This window comes from Eulemur rufifrons, chromosome 2, assembly GCF_041146395.1.
Source record: "Eulemur rufifrons isolate Redbay chromosome 2, OSU_ERuf_1, whole genome shotgun sequence".
Lineage (NCBI taxonomy): Eukaryota > Metazoa > Chordata > Mammalia > Primates > Lemuridae > Eulemur > Eulemur rufifrons.
Window position 1 is genome coordinate 40,921,219 of NC_090984.1, and position 22,437 is coordinate 40,943,655.

Here is a 22,437-nt window from a genome sequence, read left to right on the forward strand (position 1 = left end):
TTTTGTGAGTCCAGAAACCTTGTCTCTTGTTCACAGCTGTATTCACATCATCTAGCAGACAGTTTTGTACATCGTAGGTGCATGGGAGATGATTGATATATATTTGTTGAATGAAGAAATGACCAGTATGTCTCAATGTTTATGGAACAAATAGGAGTAGGAGCAAATGGTTAGCAGTCATTGTTTTACTGACACCAACTGAAATTCTGGCAATTTAGGGATTTTCTTTAAATTAATGACTATTAGGCTATTATCAGAACTTTATTCCCAATTCTTTTTAAAATACATTTAAAGATACTTACCCATAACTTAAATAAAGTTTATATTTTTTAATTGGTTAAATCTCATTGAATCGAAATAGAACACTGTAAAAGAAGAAGTAGGCAAAACTAGTGTCAGTGGTCTCCAGTTTATATACATCTGATTAACAAATAATCCACACACAAACATTTGCTAGAGGCTCTCTAACCTCCATCTATCATGCTGAATTTGTTCCTGTTGTTGTTTCTCAGAGAATGTATGTGTGTGTTTAAATTGGTAAACCTCAGGTTTATAAGCATAAGAAGGTAGAAATAGAATACAGTAATAGGAAAAACACTTGAAGGATTTAGAATTTAGATTTAGAATCCATTCTGTTACTTACAGGTTTTGTGACTTGGGTCAAGTCTCAAACCTGTTTTCTCATCTGTAAAGTGTACCCAGTTCAGAGTGTTCCTTCTGAGCTTCAATTGAGATAATGTGTCAAAGAATTTTGTAAGCTGTGAAATGCTGTATAAATGTTGACTAATTTACCTTATGGGCCAGATTATTTGTATAGATGAGCCAGGTGTTACCAAGCATAGCCAGCTGCTTCTTAGTTGAGGCCACTCTGTCTAAAAATATCAATCATGCAGTGCAAGAATTTTATTTTTAATGTTCCTCCTTGTCCTGATTTAAGTTATATGAACTAGACATTCATTTGGATTAATAAATGTGTATTTAATTATACATTTTCAAGAAATATTGAAATGGCCATATTTTGGTTATTGCAAATGGTTCCTTTTTAGCAGTGCTATAATGCAAGGAGAGTTAAGACCCCAAGGCAAAACAACAACAAACAAACAAAAACCCTAAAGTTTAGGATCAGACTTAGATTGAATTCTAACTTCAGCATTTACCAGCCAAATGACCTTGAGACAATTACATAGCCTTTCTGAACAACAGGGGTTTTTTTTTGGTCTAATATCATCAACTTTAAGCTTTGTGGGAAAAGAGAACTGAGAACATAAGGTTCAGCACTTAGCATATGCCTAGTCTTGGGTAGTGATTGGTAAGTGGTTTCCTTTACTAGCAAGGATACATAGCTTGGAACAGCTGCACTGAGGAGGTGAGTGTTTCAGTATTCTGTTGTGAAAACTAGTTGTAACAAGCGTTAAGAGATCAATAGACACTTACTATGTCACTGTCAACCTTGTTTTCTGCAATACACAACTACATAGAAAAAAATCAAAACCAACATTGACCTACCTAGTCTTTAATGGAAATGCCATGGGAGAGGGAAAGTAGGTAATTTGGAGCACAGACAACTATTTCTGGGTGATAATAGACCACAGTGAACAGTTTAGAGCCAAGTTAGGGCAAAGAGTGGGGCAGGAGTGGACAGTAGGAGTTTGATAGAAAACACAGAGTAGTGAGATGTTGTCCAAAATTGCTTTTTTCTTATTTTATTTTTTGAGACGGAATTCACACTGTCACCTGGGCTAGAGCACTGTGGCATCAGCCTAGCTCACAGCAACCTCAAACTCCTGGACTCAAGCCATTCTCCTGCCTCATCCTCCCAAGTAGCTGGAATTATAGGCTAATGCCACCACATCCCGGCTAATTTTTCTATTTTTAGTAGAGACGGGGGTCTCAGTCTTGCTCAGGCTGGTCTTGAACTCCTGAGCTCAAGCAATCCTGCCTCGACCTCCCAGAGTGTTAGGATTACAGGTGTGCACTACTGCCCCCGGCCTCCTTTTTCTTTTCGTTTTTTTCTGGCAGGTGAGTTGTTATACACTCCTTAGTGGATTTCAACTTCCATGACCACCATCCTTCTGCTTTTTTCTTTACTTGAGAATATCACCTAGGATGAATTTAGTGCTTGGAGCATGGCTCTTCTGCTTCTGTGACCCAGAGTTTAGAGTTCCATGCTGCAAGTAATGGCCATTACAGGTTAAGAAACCTTTGGGCTAGCCTGGTAATCTAGTCATAGCTCATGTTACATATAAATAATCCCTATTCCAAGTTTGATCATTATTTGGACTTAAAAACCTATCCCTTTTGGGAACATGACCAATTTATATTTGGTGATTACCATTTTAAATTGTTGATAATAAGTTTCTACATTTTATTTTCCCACACCAAACATATATTCTTGAATGCAATTAAATTTGTATCAATATCTGAAATCAGGCCATTTATAAGACTTTATCCTGCCATCTAGAAAATTCATTTACATTTTTTCATAAAATCAGCAATTTTGTGAAGAGGGATTGTGGTTTGTCACATTATCTACTGTGCCATTTGTACATAAATTTATAACAGTATTAATTTAGCCTTTAATTTTGGCAAATTGCTTCTTTTTTAGGTTTTGGTCTTAACTCCAAGTTGAAGGTCTGTCTCGTATTTAGTATGCTTGGCAAAAGGATGCTAATATACAAAAAAATATTTATTCATTTTACAAAAGAATTGGCCATAGGATTTCTTTAAACTTCGCTTGCTCGGTAATTTAATTTACATCTAGTAAATTAAAAATTTCAAACCCATAGAAAAGTTCAAATAATATAATTAACATCCATATAGATTGATTAATTGTGAACATTTTGCAACTTTTGTTTTATCTCCATATAGATAGATAAGTGGAGGGTTGGGTGGCTGAGTAGGATTGCTGGCTGGATGAGTGGGATGGATAAACATAGAGGGTCTTGTCTATTTTTGTTTTGTTTTTAATGCAAAACCTTACTTTTTTTTTTTCCTAACTGCTGCTTTTAAAAATTGACACATTGTAATCATATGTATTTATGGGGTACAGTATGACATTTTGATACATACATATGTTGTGTAATGACCAAATCAGGTTAGTTAGCATATCCATCTCATGTACTATCAGTTCTTTGTGGTAAGAACATTCAAAAGCCTCTCTTCTAGCTATTTTATGACATACAGTACATTACCATTAATCTTAGTCACCCTACTGCACAGTAGAACATCAGAATTTATTCCTCTTATCTAATTATAACTTTATATCCATTAAGCAACCTCTCTCCATTCTACCCCACAATCCCCCTTCCCTCCCAGGTCTCTGGAAACCACTGTTCTTACTCTCTGCTTCTATGATACTAACTTTTTTTTTTAAAGATTCCACATATAAGTGAGATCATGTGGCATTTGTCTTTCTGTATCTGGCTTATTTAACTTAATATCATGTCCTCCAGGTTCATCCATGTTATCACAAATGACAGGATTTTATTTTTTATGGCTATGTATGAATAATATTCTATTGTGTATATATACACTGCAATTTTTTTTATCCATTCATCTATTTTTGGATACTTAGGTTCATTCTATATCTTAGGTATTGTGACCAGTCCAGCAATAAACATGGAAGTCATCTCTTCAACATAACTGATTTCATTTATCTTTTGGATAGATACCCAGTAATGGGATTGCTGGATCATATGGTAGTTCTAATATTTTGAAGAACCTCCATATTGTTTTCCATAATGGCTATACTAATTTTCAATCTCAAAAGTGTATAAGTGTTCCTTTTCTCCACATCCTCACCAACCCTTGTTTTCTTTTGTCTTCTTGATAGTAGCCATTCTAACTGGAGTGAGGTGGTATCTCATTGTGGTTTTGATTTGCATTTCCTTGTGGAGCATTTTTTCAAATACTGTTGGCCATTTGTATAAGTTATAGACATCATGACATTTTAACCCTGCATACTTTGACATATATCCAGTGTTAAGCTGGAGCTGCCTAGTACCAGCTTGCAAAAGCTGATTGTGTACATTTCTAACTCTGCATCTAATTGATTGCTTGAAATGAGCCATGGTGGCAGTATTTACACCATGGAAATTGGCAATGTTACAAACTAGGGCTTTATTTCCCCTCTGTTAGCCAGTTAAAACACCACTGCATATGTTTTCTAAAAATAAGAACATTCTTCTGTATACCTGCAGTACACTGAAGAAGTCTATCTAATACAATACCAATATTTAATATATAGTTTATTTTCATATTTCCTAGTTGTCTCAAATAACATCTTTAGTTGCATTGCCTTTTAAAATAGTAAGTTGCTTCCTATTACAGAAAGGAAGTTAGAGCCTGGTGTTAGACAACGTTTAGAAAGGTTTTAGAATACACCATAAAAACACGATGAGAGAAAAATTAGATCATGTAAATATGACAATATTTTAGCAGATTTTTCCTTATCTTTAGCTTTTTAAAAAACATTACTTTGACAAAATGGATTTAAGAAAAAAGTGCGTATTGTTGAAATTCCAAGATTTTTTAAATTGGTAATACATTGGGAAGAATTATATTTTTAAACCCAAAGTCTCAGACTACCTGTCTGACCTCATTTCCTAGTACTCTCTAAGGTTCCCTGTAGTTTAGCACATTGGCCTTGCTGTTCTTCAGTCACTACAAGCTGATTTGACACCTTGGGGCCTTTATATTTGATGTCTCCTTTTGGAATACAAGTCTCATGGCTTTTTTTTTTTTTTTTAACTTCATTTGGCTCTCTGCTCAGTTGCTACCTCCTCAAAGAAGCTTTCCCTGGCCATCCTTCAAAAATAGTACAGCTCTTTTATTCTCTCTTTACTCTGCATTACTCCTCTTTATAGTCCTTATCGTTGTTTGACCTGGTGTTCTACATTTATTTTCTTTTTTTGTTTTTCTCTCCAACAGGAATGTAAGCTTCTTGATGGCAGGGACTTAGTGGCATTTTGTTGACTGCTGCATTTCCCCGTGCCACTAAATGCCAATGTTGAATAAATGCTTGCATGCATTTTAATATCTTTGTGGTGTACCATAAAACTTATTGCTGGAAATTTTTTTTTTCTTGTGATCTGTTAGCTTTGTAACCCCGATATCTAACTCTCTAGTGTCAGTTTTTTTGCTTCTAAATGGAGATATTTATACCAACTTCACCAGGTTATTGGGGGATTAAATGAAATGATGTCTATATGAACTCCTTATATAAAAGATTGCTATATGAATATAAGTAGCTATTCATTCTTTCAGCATTTATACTTACATATCAGCTATGATGCTAGGTTCTGGAAACATACAAATGAGAAAGTTAGGGCACTGTGAGTCTAGTGGGAGCAGCAGACCAATAAACAGGTAAGTACAGTGTAGTAAAGTGCTATAATAGAACATTATGACCAAAGTGCAGGGAACAGAAGCAAGGGAGCACCCAATAGGTTGGATTTCTTTGGAAAAGCTCCTTTAAGGCCATAATAAATTCAGATTTGAAGGATAAGAAAAATTCCTGATTCCTCTGGAAATACCTCTTGCCAGTGTAGTGTTTGTGGTATCATGGCCTTTAGATATACTTTGTCCCCTAAACAAAGGACATTGGTATCCCTCAAATTCCTATGAAATAGTAGAAATTTTTATTGTATCCTTTTAAAAACTATACCAGTAATATGAGTCTGTCAAAGAAGTACAAAATTCAGATAAGCCAAAAGACAGGAGGAAAATGATAATTCTACCACGCTGTGATTAGATAGTTCACATTTTCTGGTATATATCCTTCTGTATATGTATGTACATATGCATTATATTTTTAAATTAAACCATATAGGACAGCCCTCATATACTGTTTAGCAAACTAATTTTTTACTTAATATATTGAATATATTTTTGTGTCATTAAATATTCTTCCATTACAGTATCTTTAGTGATTGTGTAGCTAACTTTTGTATGCATGTATCATTTATTCAACTTTTACTTTTTAATGTTTTAATTTTTAATAGTGGTAAAATGTACATAATATAAAATTTATCATCCATTTTTAAGTGGACAATCACTTTGGGTATTTGTTTCAAATTTTTGGCTAGTATAAATGGCTGTAATGAACATTCCTGTAAATTAATCTTGGTATATATCCCTATTTTTTTTTCTTTTTTCACCCTACATGAACTTTGACTAATCCTTATTTTTTCCTAGATAAATTTCTAAAGGTAGAACTACTTGACCCACAGTATATGCAAAATTAAGTTCTTGATTATTGTAAAATCACTTTTCAGAAAGTCTTTGCCAATTTATGGTCCCACTAAGAGTATATGAGAGTAATAGTTTATTAATTTCTCCCACCTTTAACAACACTAGATTTACAATGTTTTCTTTGGGTCGATTTCTGGCTGGTTTTGTTGAGTTGACTTCCAGAAATGGGTGTGTAGCAGCTATTACAGTGGAAAGAACATGGGTTTGGAGTTGGATAACTCATTATTCAAATATCAACACCATTACTTACTAGTTGGGTAAATTTAGGAAAGTTAAACCATCTAAGACTTAATTGACCTAAAATCTGTAAAAATGGGGGTAACAATTCTTAAAGGTTTCTGTGAGGGTTGAAAGAAATACTACAAATTAGTATCTAGCTAAGTGCCTGGGCACAAGCTAGGCACCAGCTTTGTATGAAAACAAGTTGCCAAGCTGAGGGCACATTGCCAGTATCTTCTAAATCTGCTTCTTCCAACTAGGATTCTGGAACTGTAACTATAATAATGTTTATTAATAGTAGTTTTTACATCTGGATTCAATTTAATCTATTGGGGATAATTTCTAAATTATCTCCAGTAGATTAATTTCTTTAGTGCTTGTGTCATTGTATGAGAGTTTGCCCTCATGACAGTTGTACTCAAATGGAAGATTCTGTCAGTCCTTGGTTTCCTACTTTAGCAAGGACTGAGCACAAGGCAGAGTGGCCTTCTGTAAAGTTAAACTCTGGCATTGATTTTCTTTGTTGAGTTGGTGTTTCAGCTTAGTGTTAGTTCTTTTTTTTTTTAAGCTCCTCTTCCCCCACCACCCCTAGACTTAGTTCTGCCACTATCTATGTGAATAATCACCAATCTCTTTGACCGTCAGTTGCCTCATCTGATAGGAGATTAGACTAAATAATTTCAGAGGTTCTTAGTCCTTCTAAGAATTCTATCATTTGTAACTACTTTTGTTTTTGTTTTTGTTTTTTTCCAATTTCACTTTATTTATTGTTTGAGCTTGGGTTCTCGTTTCTCTAAATATTGTTTCTCTGGGTATGATACATCCTTCTTAAGTTGACATACTAGCTATTCAGAAGTTGAGGTAAGGAATATGCCTATGCCTTTGAGGAAGTATACTCACATCATAGTAATTATTGTGTTGATTGAATGCTGGTCCTGGGGGCATGTTTCTGTGGTCCAGGAGGTTGTAGTCTAACCCTGGCCTGTACCTTTTTTGTGTATGTTGGAGAGTTCAGGTATCTACCAGGGTACTCCGAATGGCTATTGATTAAAAAAAAAAAAAATTCTCAGGTTGCATGGTGGTACAGATTAAATTCCATTATGAAGAGCTCAGGACACAAAAATACTTTTGTTGTTTTGAAATTACTCTCAAGATCATTCTGTTGCTAGAAATCAGAGTTGGAAAGGTCCTTAGAGAGTGTGAGTCCTTTCATTTTTATACTTAAGAAAACATAAGGCCCAGAGAAAAGAAGTGACTTGTCCAATAAGAAAACTAAAACTCAAATTTCCTTCTAGTCAATCAATATTTTCTATACCATGCTGCCTCTAGCCTCTAGCAAGAGCACAGTTGCCTCTGGGTTCTGGCACCAGAAATGAAAAAATGATCATCAGGTTTTTCTTGGGAAACTAAAAAGAAACAAAGACTAGCGGATTATATTTTAACATTGTTCTCAAATAATACATACATCCTTTTAGAAGTAAGTCATATGGCAATAAATAGACTCAAAGTGAATAAGACATGTTTCATTTTTGAAACTAGGAAACTAACAAAGAGATGAAAATAAATTAGAAATTAGAGATAATGTCTAAAATCTTAAAAATTAAGAAATAGCACTGTCAACTAATTATTTAGAAATGTAGAGGAAAATAATTTTGTCATGTGAAAAATGAGACTAGTGATATTACCTACTTAAAGGGCTATTGTAGTGATTAAATAAGGTAATCCATATAAAGTGCTTAGAATAGTATTTGATTCTGAATCAATACTCAATAAATGTTGCTTGTTATTATTAATAAATTAGCATCTCTTCCATAAGTAAGATAAATGCATATTCCAAGTGTTCTGAAGGAAACATACAAAGATGAGGAGGGTGACTACGTGAGGACAGGAAGAAGTCCCCTTCAGTTACAGTGATCAGGTAAGGACTCTGAGAAAGTGAGCAGAGGATGAGCAGGGACCAGCTGTGTAGGGTGAGGGGAAGAACATTCCAGGCCAAGGGGGCAAGATGTGCAAAGCTCCTGAATTTAGAAAAAGTCTGGCATGCTCTAGGAACTGAAAGCAGACCAGGCACCATACCATAATTTGTGCTTCCTTCAGTTCCTCATGTTAGACTGTCTGCTTCACTAGAATACTTGTCCTCAAGCACAGAGACTACATTTGACTGCTTTGCTGTTTCTCTCAACACCTGTCATAGAATTGGGATTTATTTGGGGAAAAAAAATTAAATGCCTATTGCTTAATAACTCTCAGTGCCTTATGGATGAGAACTTTTTTTCTTTCCCTTTCAGACAGGAGTAAGCTAGGATGTAGTAGCCTTTTTATTTTTTAAAAAAAAAGGATATTTGAAAAAACTGACGCTTGTAAAGTATTTCAAATAATATAGAAGTTTAAGATAGCATAAATTTTATATTTGGACTTATCAGTTTCATGGAATAAAAAATTTACTTTAAAAAACTAAAGTATTTGATTTAACTATTTTCCTTTAAGTTCAAACTTTTTTGAGGGCATGGGATGGATTAAATGCTACATGGGATGATCCTGGTTTATGCCTGTTGTCCTTGTGTCCAGTCCTATTTCATAATTGTCTCCTTTAACTCTGACATGTCACTGGACCATGAATTTTATGATCACCCTCATAGCCATCTTACTGTCCTGCTAGTGCACTCAACTCTTGTCTTCCATTAACTGGTATGTCATTCTGTACTTAGATAGCTTAAGTATAGATTAAGATAGAAAACTTGCCCCAGCTGTGTTGTATAGAATGTTGCATCTAATATTTTAAAATTTACATGAACCCTTGTATGAAATCAAGGATTAACATGGAATACTTGTTTTGAGTTAGTACAAAACACTTGGATTTTGTTTTAGAAATGGTTAATTTATAAAATGTTTAAAAACATTTTGACAAAATGTTCTTATTCAAAGTGATCTGAATTCTTACAAACAGGTCCTTCTGCAATAATATTTAGGCTGGGAGTGGTGGCTCAGGCCTGTAATCCTAGCACTTTGGGAGGCCAAGACAGGAGGATAGCTTGAGGCCAGGAGTTCAAGGCCAACCTGGGTAACATAGTGAGATTCCCCGTCTATAAAAAAAGAATTTTTAAAAATTAGCTGGGCACGGTGGTGTAAGCCTATAGGACAAGCTACTTGGGAGGCTAAGGTGGGAGGATCACTTGAGCCTAGGAGTTTGAGGCTGCAGTGAGCTATGATCATACCGCCATTGCACTCCAGCCTGGGTGACAGTGTGAGACCCTGTCTTTAATAAAGAAATGAATGAATGAATGAATAAATATTTAGTGATTATATAGCTATATTGGTTAAATATGACTTAACATTTTTAGAATTTACTGTTAGGTAATAGTAAGGCTTTAGATATTTGGATCCTTGTTCTTCTCTTCTCTGAAACAGATACTCATTGAGCGCCTGCTATGTGCCTGGCATGTATGTGCTGGAAATACAACGATGAGAAAGAACTAAGGTGGCCTCTACCCTCAGAAACTTGTGGAGAAACAACAACAATAAAGTCCTGACTTTTTTGCTAAGTCAATAGAGAAATTAGGAGCCGAGGTTGCCCTGTGCCATTTTAGAAGAGGTGGCAGTGGGAGGTAGGGGAAATTGGTCCAGAGGAAGAGAGTATCAAATGGCCTGCACAGACTTACAGAATCCCTACACTCTACTATCCTTTTTGATTTGTGGTGGTCTCAAATATTTTTTGTTTGAATGTGTGTGGGTGGGTTTTGTTGGATATTTTGTTTTTAAAAATGAGAAATGGAAAGTTATTACCAGTAAGTGCAGGCTTCAATTGAAGTACTTAGTTTATGAGGTTTTATTGATTTTCTCTTTTGGCACTGCAGCTAAAACCTTCTTGGTCTAAAATATTAAAAACTATTGAGGTATTCAAATGATAAGTACTTTATAAACTGAAATTGCATTGAAAATGGAGAGTTTTTTTTAATTGACCTATGTATCAGGTACCATTCTTAGGACTATGCTGATGAATAGTGACAGAGAAGATCTCTGCCCTGATCAAGCTAACATTTTAGTGGGAGATGACAGTTCTATACCACATAAAATGTTTCACAATCTTGATTTGTGCCATGGAGAAAATAATGTGGTATAATGGAATGATTGGATAGAATGATCAGGAAAATTCTGAGGTAATAAATGGATTTTCCAAATTTTTATTAAGAAAAGTCTCAGAGATTCAAGAAAACAGAACATTTTGCCATATGTGTTTCTAATGCATTTAATATTAAATATTTTAAAGTATTATAATTTGCAGACATGCTTCTTCCCTTAAATAATTCTGTAATCTTAGAAAAACAAGGTCATTTCCCTACATAACCATAGTACTGTGAACACACCAAACACGAACTGATGATTTCCTAATGTCAAATCCCACACCATATTCAATCCAGTTATTCCCAGGAGGTATTTTATAACTGTTTTGTTCAAAGAGTCAAAAAAGATCCAATCTTCATAATAGGTTATGTCTTTTTTGATCTTTAAGAATCCTATTGCTCTGTTCCTCTTCTTTTTTCCCCATGATATTGGCTACAGATACTGGGCTAGCTGTGGATTTGCCTAATGGCTTTTCATGGCTCAATTGAACCTGTTCTTTCTTTGGAGAGCTTTGATAGAAAGATTGACTGAAGCATTTGTATAAAGAAAAAGAAAACTGTCTCTCTTTACACAGAAAGATATATTCAGTACCTAGAGGATTTGTGCATTCTGAATCCTTAGGTATCTCTAAATATCTGTCTCTCTAGAAGGTATTGTTACCTCTAGTAAAGGAGGGTCTGTAGAACTGAGTTCTGGCAGCCTGTGAGATGTGAGACTTTTGGCTGTAAATCTCTAGCAACTATTTTCTATTAGCAACTATTTAGCAAAATAAAACCTAATTTCAGCCCTTAATATGTGCTTCCAAAGTTGATGTTGGTTGAATATAATATGGTAGAACCAAATACCCATTTAGGGACAGTGTAGGGGATGGTAGTAATTAATTGAGAGACAATATCAGGTAGAGCAGTGCCTTTAAAAATTTTTTTGACTGAAATCTGCAATTAGAAGACATTTGACAATGCTGCCCCATAACAACACCCCTGTCCTTACTCCCCAAAACCAAAAGTAATTTATCAATCTTACTATGAGCAATTGTGGCTGATCTTTTATTTTTCCTATTTTATTTAAAAATAAAATGATAGTCCCAACCCTTTATATTAATTTCAAAGCACATTAATTCTCCAGGTTGTTTTATCATTTAGAACTAGAAAGAGCTGGGTTCAAGTTCTGATTTTTGTCACTTGCTGTGTGTGTAAGCTTAAGTTACCTGACTTCTCTGAGCGTCCATTTCAATGGTTAAAATTGGGATAGTGTATTCATTTTATAGTTTCGTTATAATGACATAACCTGAGTAAAGGGGTTATACGTACTAAACATACAATCAGTGGGTGTTTTCTCTCCAAAGTTTGTTAGCTTGGGGAATTGGGAGGATGGCACTGATAATAATGGTGAAACTTATTCAGAGAAAAATTAATTCAGTTTCAGACATGCTAGAGTTTGAGGTGTTATAAATAGCCAGAAGAGTTTAGTCATATCACTTGGAAACAAGCCTATATAGAATAGTCTCAAATTAGAAAATTTTAAAAAAATGCAAGTGAACAATATTAAAGCTTTGGGGACTTAATGATTGAGCCTTCTTAAATCTACATGAAGTTGACTAAATCTATACATACAACTGTTTGACTTTGCCAAATTTCTACTACATTCTCCAAAATTTTCAATGCAAAATCTGTCATTTGTATGAGTATTTGTCTCTATTAGTAAAGGTGTAATGATGGGTAGTTGTGGTAAAAATCACAGGACTTGGAATTAAACCTGAGGTAGGTGATTCTAACTAGGTAACCCATCAGCTGCCTTAATTTCTATGATTCAGTTTTTTCATCTACAAAATATTATTTCACAAAATTGTGATTGTCAAAGGGACAAGTAGATATGGGATCCATTATCTCCATGGAAAAACTTTTAGCAAAACATCATGTTATCAAAATAAAAAATTTATGATTGGTTTTCAATTTTTAAGATTGAATCAAACAATATTCTTTATAATGGCAGAAAGTTAACATCCTAGAATATGTCTTTAAGGAAGTATGGATAAAGGGAATCCATGTACATCTTGGCACACATTTAATGTAATAATGGTGACACTAATTTACAAAGACTAAGTGTTATAGGATATTAAAAATAAGTTCTTATACCTGATCTTGATACTTACTAAATCTGACTAATGTGTGTGTAAGATATTATTAGAAAAAGTGTTTGTCCAGTAGCTTAGATTATAAATAACCCCTGTTCTAGCTCATTTTAAACAATGTAGTATGAATGATGCCAAAAAACAGGCTAGAACATTTTCTTCTTTCCAAGATCTTCGATTTTGTAAACAAGACTTTCTTCTTGGAACTAATCTAGGTCATCATAACCCAAAATCTTTTGAAAGATGAGAACCCCAATTAAGTCTCTTAGGTACTTGTTAATATTTTAATTTTTAGAATGTATGTTAGCTCTTAAAAACACAGTATTTTTGGATTGCTGTTTGGCCACTTGGTTTATTTGTACCTTGTCATAATGAATACAAATCACTGGGTAATCATTTCAGCAAATATGATTGCTAGGACTCTCCATAAGAGTGGGAGTTAATGTAATTTATGGTTTAATTTATCCTTATACTGACCTAACAATGCTAACATTTCAAACCAAAACTCTAATTTAATTAAATCATAAATTTCTCTGTTTTCCACAGCTGTTAACAGTGTTAAATTTTAGCTATTATTTAGTCTTCACTGCACATTAGTTATTGAACTGTTAAATGTGACATTTAAGAAATTTTAAAAAATATCAGTGTCATAGAAAACTTTCTTTGGTAATCAAGATTTAAGCTTCATTCCCATTGTTATTAATGTGAAATACTATTAATGTATACTAATGTAGTTCCCATTATTTGTACGCATGTGTGCACCCTTTGTCAACATCATATACACCTGATGTATGCAAAGGAAAAAAGGAAACATAAATTGTATGCAAGCCAAGTACTGCGCTAAGTGATGTGCAGCCCTTGGAGAAATTATTATTTCCACTTTACAGATGAAGAAATAGGCTCAGATAGGTTAATTTTATAGCACAGCTTATAAGTGGAAAGAACTTGAACCCCCTGGCTCTTCTTCATTATGTCTTGCTATTTCAAGGGATCTTTCCAATAATGAAGTTGGATTTTGTACAAACATGTTTACACTGACACATCTGGACATTTTCTCCCAACCCTCAGAACCATCTGGGATGACAATATCCTATTTGTGTAGTACATTGCCGCTTTCAAAATAATTTTATCTCATCCTATTTGATTCTTACAACATACTGGCACTGCAGACAAAAAATAATGAGAAATTTCAAAGAAATGCTTAAGATCTCAAAGCTGGTTAGAAGTAGATTGGGGTCAGAATCCACATCTATGGTTTCCGGTTTAGTGTCCTTTTTTATTTTTATTTTTCACTCTCTCTGCATTAAGTATGTAATCTTTAATCATGAAGTAGTGAAGTTTTACAGATTGAACCTTTTATTGCTGTCATGATCACACTACAGCTACAGTTTGGCTCTCTGTTTAGTAGTCAAATCCCATTTTTCTGTGTTGTATAAGTAGTGTATTAATGATAGTTTTGAGGTGTAATGAGGCTGAGTAATAAATGGAAGATGTTTACATGAGATTTCTGTATTTAAACTTTATTTCTGGGTAATGCCGTATTTGCCTTATGGAAATGCATATAAGCAAACGATTGTTGAGGGAAGGACAGTAGTGGTTAAGAGCATACATGTTAGATTCAGGAAGACCTAATTTGAATCCTGGCTTTGCCCACTTGGTTCTGGTTAGTTGGGCAAGTAACAAGCCAGTTTCCGTATCTTTGGGTATAACAACTACCTGAGGGTCAGAAGAAATGTATGTAAAGGAGTTGGCATCATGCCTGGCACATGGGCCAATGTGTAGTGGCTACTTAAAAAATATATATATAGAAAGAGAGAGAGAGAGTAGTAGTCATTTAATATATGTATATATGTAGTAGCTATTTAATCATTACCTTTGAAGGGTTCTTTTTTTCTTTTTCTTTTTTTATTTTTATTTTTTATTTTTTTCTGCTTCACAGCTGCAGGAATGGTTATTTTTTTCTACCAGCAAAATATGTATATATATTTTGTTTAGGAAGCATCAAAGATAACATAATTAACTCTAAATTATCTTATTGTCAGTAGATAGTTCTCAATTATTTCTGCTAACACCATAGATGATCTGAAATAATACATACTTGAAATTTTTCCGTTTTGTATTTGAAATATGTAGTATAAAAAACTCTTATGAAAGATCAGTTTTCTTATTTATTTCCTTACATTAGGATAAGATAAGTAATTTATATTTCTTGAACTGGTCCATTTGGAGAGTATATTTAACAGCCGTGCCAGGTGGGTTCCAAGGGAAAAGGGAATTTTTCATGGTTGGGGATTGAGCTTTGAGAACCGGGGACTAGCAATTGTATAAAATTTCATGTTACGCAGATTCTTAGTTTGTAGACTTTTGAGATTTGCAAAGTAGGTAATGTGCCATCATTTTATAGCATACTTATTCTAGCTTTGTGTACCAAGATGAACAAATCGGGAAAAAGCAAGCCTTCTTCAAAAATATATAAAGTGCCATTCTGAAATTTATTGGAAAACTAGCAGCACAGAGAAAGCATTTCACTAAATTCTCTCAATTGAATTTAAATTTTTAAGGTGCCACATCTTTTGGAGTATCTTTTATTCATTTATAATTACATGCTCTGATTAAATACATTTAATATTTTTCTGTAAGTTCTTTCTATATGTCAATTTTGTATGTATATGATATCATTAGCCTTTAATTAGAAAGTTTAAGGACTATAACTGAAAGGAAAATAGTCTAAAACAACCTAGTGACTATATATTATTTTTCCTTTTTTGATACAGGAAAAGGTTAATTTTGAAGTATAAATTTATTAATGCAAAAAAAGTTTTAAATTTGATTTCCTTTGACTTCTAGTTGTGTGACTTACATAAATTTTTAGAGTTGATTTCCTTGTTTGAATGATGAAGGTGGTCAAATAATATGTTCAACTTGCTCTATTCGCCCCCCATGGTTGTAAAATCAAAGGAAGTATTGTATAAGATATAAATTAGGCATGGTGCTAGGTAGGCAATTAAGTAGACATGGTACCTCCCTTTAAAGCACTTACAGTGTGGTGGAAGAAACTGTCATTAAAGCAGTCATTTTGTAAATAATTATTCAACATTCTATGAGCTAAGTACTAAGGGAAAAGTACAGAAGGCCTGAGAGGTCTTGGGTTAGGAAAAGTTTTACAGATGAGGAAACTGAAGCTTATAGTGGTTTTATAGTTTTGTATATGGTCTCACTGTTAGTAAATGGTAGATTCATGTTTAGAACCCAATTGGCCTGACTCCATAATCCTTGCTGCCTCTACTATGCCATTCTTTCTCTGAGTCACCTACCTCACAGGCTTATTGTGTTCCCAATTGTTATCTTCCTTCTTGTTTCTCTAGGGACTTAATAGCTCTCTTTCTGGCTAATTGTGGGGTCAGTGATCAGATTCTTTCTTTAAAGTAATAGTGAGATTTCATTAAAGCAAAAAAAAAAAGGAAAGAAAGAAAAAAAAAACCCTCTTCCAGGTTGTTATTTCTTGTATACTGTAGAACTCCATGGATCCTAGAAGCTTATTCAGGGGTAGGAATCTTGTGGATTCTGGGCCTGACATGAAATTGCAGTGCTGTTTGTGGCCTCTCATTTAAAAATAGCCTCATGGTGCTCGTAGGGTGCATTAGTAATGCCAACATTTCCGTCAGCCTCCACTCCCTACCCCCAAGACACTCAGGATAAACAAAGATCTGAGTAATAAACAGCATGCTTCTACGCTGCCTCGGCCTACTCCCACAAACCACTCCTGTGTAGAAATCCTAGAGCCACTGCTGATAATTTTACTGGAAGAGTGTAAATGAAGAGTTCTATTGCTTTAAAAGTTTGAAAACCACCATCCTAGTTGATGTGATGATCAGGGGAAATACTTATGAAATGAGAAGTTTTTTTGATTCCTCACATCTGTTCATCCCCTACTACCTATATTGACTCTCCCAAACAACTTTATAAGTTAGGGAGGGATTTTTGTTTTTGTTGAAGTTTGTGGAGATAATGTGGACTGGTACACTTAAGCCCAGTAACTTGAAATCTGAAAAAAATCTATACTTTCATATCTGTAGATATTTATGATAAAGAAAAGTAAATGAATTTAGGCTAAATGTCATTGTTTTATGTAATGAGATGTTTTACTACAAATACCTAGTTAAATCTTGTATTGTTTCCAGAGTAACTGATTATTTTTCCTTTTTGAATCTTTCTAATCAATCTGTTAACCTGTTTTTCTAGCCCTCTTAGAAGCACTGCATACATTTGAGGAGTGAGATTTCAGGCCTTTATTCCATTTTAAATATCTAAGAGGTTGTGCTTTTCACAATCTAGGAATTTGTGAAATTTGTTGTAAAGTAATTTATAGTTCTAGGTAGATGGAGGGTGATGCTTTATTCTGTTTGTTGTAACTTACTGTATTTCCACATTTTCAAAGGGTTTCCCTTGGTAGAACTTGATTTACTTGAAATGTCAAGTGATAAATTGATGCCCTCCACTGTCCTTCTCTGTCCTCAGTTTTATGTGAAACACTAACTGAAATAAATCTTTGTCTTACAAATTTCTCTCTGTTTTATTTATTTATTTTTTTTAAAGACTAGTCAAGTGCAGCAGTGAGAAGAGGGGAAAGTAATAGAACAAGGAGTTCAATCTGTAGCTGACTGTGAACAATCAAGTGAGATAACTCACTACCTTTGAACCAGCCTCTCTCTGTTTTAAAAGCAACAAGAGAAACATATTTTAGGGGCTCATGCTACAGTACTTTGTCATTATTGGTCTACTGTTCTTTCCTTTCAAGTTGCCTAAACACAGCTGAGTTCATGAGGAGCAAAGAAAACATAACAGTGCTGCCAACTAGACAGGAAGCTGTAGTGGACCTAGCGAGCAGGGGAGGCTGAGCACACCCTCCATCCAATCAGCTGTGAGTGCTGTTGCTATGTGCGCTCTTACTCTGCTGCCTTTGTGAAAACCTTACAGGGAGGGAAGTGGAATCAGCACCAACGCTGAACATTTGTTTTAACCGCTGCAGACATCTGGATCCCTCAGTTACTGACAGTATAGCTGTTGACAGCCAGAAGGCAACTTCTTTTATACAAGGATTCCAGTATGGTTTTCAGTGGAAACAAAGGGCTTCACAGAGAAGGTGTGTAATGAAGTGTTTTTAACGGCTTTATTTTTAAGCTTCCAATTTTCTGTAGCTGTTTACCAGTTGTGGTGCTTGCTTTGCATGGATTTTTAATAGTCTAGGAAAATGATCTCACTTTAAACAAAATTGAACTTGGAGAATTTTCTTTAGCTTCATATAGCCTGTTTTATTTGAATAACATTGCTTAAAAGATTACTAAAATGCTGATCTGAACAATGAGTAGGAAGAAAAGAAACCAAATACAATGTGCTCAATTTAATGGGGAAAAAATGTGACAGAAATGAGAATACAGGGAAGAGAATGTGAATTAGCCAGAAACATTAAATGTATATGGGGGCAGGAGGTATTTTTTAAATAAAAGCTGTTAAGGAGAATGTATTTAAAATAAGTTCCTTATTTCTAATTGAATTCATTTTTTCTGAATTTGACAAAGATTGTCAGAATTTAGCTAAGTGAGATTTTTGGCATAGTTTAAGGAATTGGCGTGCTTTTTATAAAGCATTTCTGAAGATGCTACCTCAAATTGTGCAATCTCTTAATTATTTGGTCTGTTGACTAGTTCTGTGCAGTTCAGATAAAGGACAATAATGTAATTCAACAGCAAATTTAGTGTAGTTTTGTATTAAATATCCATATAGAAAATTGGAGAATAAACATTGAAGATAACATACCACAAATAGTTAAGGTAGTATTTTAAAATTAAAGTAGGCCTCCTGAATGTAATAATTCCATATCTGATGTAGTTAATACTGCAAATATAATAAAATCTTATTAATTTAAACTACACTAATTCAATATTTGTGATAATTGAACAGAATATAGGTTACCATTTGTTTATACAGGATCTGGAAAAACTGGTCTGTCCAACGGATTATAGGAAAGTTTTAAAGTATTTTAGATAAACAAAAGGTGTTTTTTTTTTTTTGCATTTTTCTCAAATATTGTGAAATTAATTTACATATTTGATTGAGCTAATGATTCTTTTAATTAAAACAGCAGACTGATTAGCATACAGCCTGTTTTATGAACAGTCGTGTTGAGCTAATAGCCAGTTTTGCTTTTTCAGTTTCACATGGTTGTCTCCTGGCTTGTTTTAATTGACTCAGTGATTGATGTCTGATGAATAAAGTTATTGTAAGTTCAAAGTTAATATTAAAGCTTTATTTATTATCCCTACATATGACATATTTTGGAATAGGATAGTTTTTGTTGTTCTTTTGAAAAAGTACCTGTCATTAGAAGCCTTAGCAATCAATGTCAGCATTTTTGGTAAGAGAGGAAAGATATGTAGATATTTCTTTTCCTTGGAAAGAACTCAAAATATATCCCATGCTTTTCAGCCCTTTACTGGTCCTTTTTAACTATGCTACATATATGATATCTGCATTAAGTTTAAAAGATTTCAAAGAATAGGTACAAATTTACAAAATAAATTATCCGTAAACATTATAAAAGTGTTTTATGTGGATCTACATGTTGCTAAACTTTAAGACTCTGACATTTCTTAGTTTTTCCAGTTAGGTGTAGCCAAAAACTTGATAGAAGTTATAAAACTTATAGCAAAATAAAGTTATATTCTTTGGACTTGGTGGCCTCCACAATATAAAGCACTCATTTCCAGGAGAGAAGCTATGTGTATTAGGGGTAGAGACATGAGAGGGGTTAGGAGTGGAAGGCAGAGATACGCAGAGGGGAGCCAAGTTCATTAAATATGAGTCTTAACCACCTGAAGGTCAATCTAGTCATTTTCATTTTTTTAGCTATCACTCTCATCCATTACTAATTTTTTTTTTTTTTTTTTTGAGACAGAGTCTCACTTTGTTGCCCAGGCTAGAGTGAGTGCCGTGGCGTCAGCCTAGCTCACAGCAACCTCAAACTCCTGGGCTCAAGCGATCCTCCTGCCTCAGCCTCCCGAGTAGCTGGGACTACAGGCATGCGCCACTATGCCCGGCTAATTTTTCTATATGTATATTTTTAGTTGTCCATATAATTTCTTTCTATTTTTAGTAGAGACGGGGTCTCACTCTTGCTCAGGCTGGTCTCGAACTCCTGACCTTGAGCGATCCACCCGCCTCGGCCTCCCAGAGTGCTAGGATTACAGGCGTAAGCCACCGCGCCTGGCCTCCATTACTAATTTTATTTTCTTATTATAGAGCCACAAAAACCAAAGTTTTCCTTAAACTGGTTTGCTACCCTTTACTCTTGGTTTATTTCCTAAGAATTAATAGAACTTCCAAGAGAAGGCTATTTTCATTCATATGCTACAAAAGATGGAGGAACATGAAATTAATAAGAAAGTTGAGTGTACTGCTGTGTTACACAAAGGTTTTGCCATTGTGTTCAGGAGGAGTATTATTGGCAGAATCTCAGACTTTATTCCTGGGCTCAACACCTAAAAATGTTTTATATAGTGGAGCTTCTGAAATTTCCTGTCCAGTATCAGAACCTCAGGGAATTGATGTTTATAATCTGGTCAATTATAGTAACAATGCTAGCATATTTCAATTCTTTGAATTTATCTATTATTTGACAATAGAATTTTTGTTATCTTTTCTATGTCAAATCATTAGCTATATGTTTTTGTACTTGTGGAAAAATACTTCTCAAAACCAGTAATTTCTTTTTTTATCTTGGCCTTTTGGTAAAGAATAGCAAATAGAAGCACTTATATTTATTAGATGTAGTGATCACTATAACTGATTTTATTTTAGGTAAGTTAAAATATTTTTATTTATTTTGAAATTGCTAGGCAATAATATATAAATGCAATTTCATTTACAGTTATTAAAATTTTGCAATGTAAAATCTCAGGTTGGGAAGGGGTAACAATCTGAGTTTTTCTTTTTCTCTAAGTCAACATACCTCAAATGGTTAAGGTAGTATTTTAGCATTAAAGTAGGCCTCCTAAAGGTAATAATTCCATATATGATTTCTGTGAAGTCTTTTTTAAAATCATTCTTACTTCAAGTATTCTCACAGATGTTTGCTTTCTATATGTATGCCTTAAATGCTCTATGACAAGATGTTTCTTTGCAGAAATTCCATTATTCATAGTTCTCAGCTGGGCAGGGAAATTTGGTCTTGACAACTTTTTTTCAGGCATTTACACATATCAGCAGTGCTATTGCATAAACTGTATTGCTTTTGGAAGTATATAGTAAATCATTTTTCAATCTTTAGATGTTACAGTATCTAAAAATCAAAGACCTAAGTTTCAAAAATACAGTTTTACAGTATTACATTAATCTAATTATATAATCCTTTGTGCTGAGGCCCACTCAAAAAAGTACAGCACAAGGACTATTAATTGAGAAACTGGAATTATCTTTACTGGTCTCCTCAATTTTACTCTTTCAAAGACTTCTGAACATCAAAGGACTTGAATGAAAAGGTTTATGATAAGCACAGGGACAGTAAAATTATAAATTACAGGAAGTGGTTAAGATAGGATATAAAACATAATCAGGCCCTAAGGCTCATACATAGTTGGGCCTCAGATTTTGCTATAAGGTTCCTGTCATCTGGCAGGAAACTATGCCAATCAGTTATGTATGTCCCTGTTCTTTAACATTGCTAAATATTTCCCATTAATATATAAGTTGGTTTCTGTTACTATTTTGAGGGTGTTTTGTTTTATTGAGGTTCAGATTTTGGATGGTTGATACAAAAATACAGTTACATAGAAAAAATAAGTTCTAGTATTCAGTAGTACAGTAGGAAAATGATAGTTAATTATTGTATATTGCAAAATGGCTAGAATAGAATTATAATGTTACCATCACAAAGAAAAGGCAAATGTTTGCGGTAGTGGTCATCTCAGTTACCCTCTTTGATCACTACATGTTGTATACCTGTATCAAAATATGACATATGCCCCCAAATATGTACCATTATGATACATCAATAAAAAAATTTAAAAATAAAAATGAAAAAGTTATCTTGGGTGGCTTGCCTGTATGATTTATTATTTGGCTGCGTGGTATTGGGCATGGTTTCACCTTTCACCTTTAGTTTCCCCATCAGTATCATGAGATTTTAGGGTGATTGTGGGGTTTAAATGAAAGAATGTGCAAAACCACTTAGATTAGTGACCCAGATCTCAATAAAATGTGAGATTTTATTATAATAAACTTTCCTTTTCATTAAAATTATTTTACGTTAAAAATGTAAACATGCTGAGTTTTGTAAGTATTTTGAGAATTTTAAGTATGGTTTTTCTTTAGGCTTTCCCCCTGAGCTTCACATTTACAGATATGCTTCTAGTTTCTCAATTTTCTGAGATACTTCATGATCTGTAAAGCCATAGAAATAGACAAATTGGGGCAGAAAGAGAAGGCAGGGCTCGTGGGGGAAGTACGTGACTAAATATCTGAAGAAAGATAATAAGGAAATAAGGAATGAGTAAAATGGGAAGAGAAATAGAAAAGGCAAAAGAAGCATCTCTTTGATTGTAGTGTTTAATACAATATATATTAATATAGTTGGATTATTGTAGTGGTATTTTGTTATTTTTGTTGTGTGTGTACACTCTCCTGTGTGCTAACCACCTCTCAACCGCACCCCCGCC

At 34.1% G+C, this 22,437-nt stretch overlaps 1 protein-coding gene across 16 annotated transcripts in view; it reads left to right on the forward strand.

Annotated features, from left to right (window-relative positions):
* ATOSA (atos homolog A) overlaps positions 1-22,437 on the forward strand; it is a 126,455-nt gene that overhangs the window by 37,752 nt on the left and 66,266 nt on the right. For 3 of the 16 annotated variants that reach the window (XR_011235094.1, XM_069483578.1, XM_069483682.1), the window contains exon 1: positions 17,635-17,867. The exons of the other annotated variants lie outside the window; for them this stretch is intronic. Coding sequence is in view for 2 of the 3 variants with exons in the window: in XM_069483578.1 (XP_069339679.1) it covers positions 17,831-17,867 (37 nt within the window). In the remaining variant the exon portion in view is untranslated. Of the gene's footprint in view, positions 1-17,634; positions 17,868-22,437 lie in introns of those variants that run through there. 16 annotated transcript variants of the gene reach the window in all.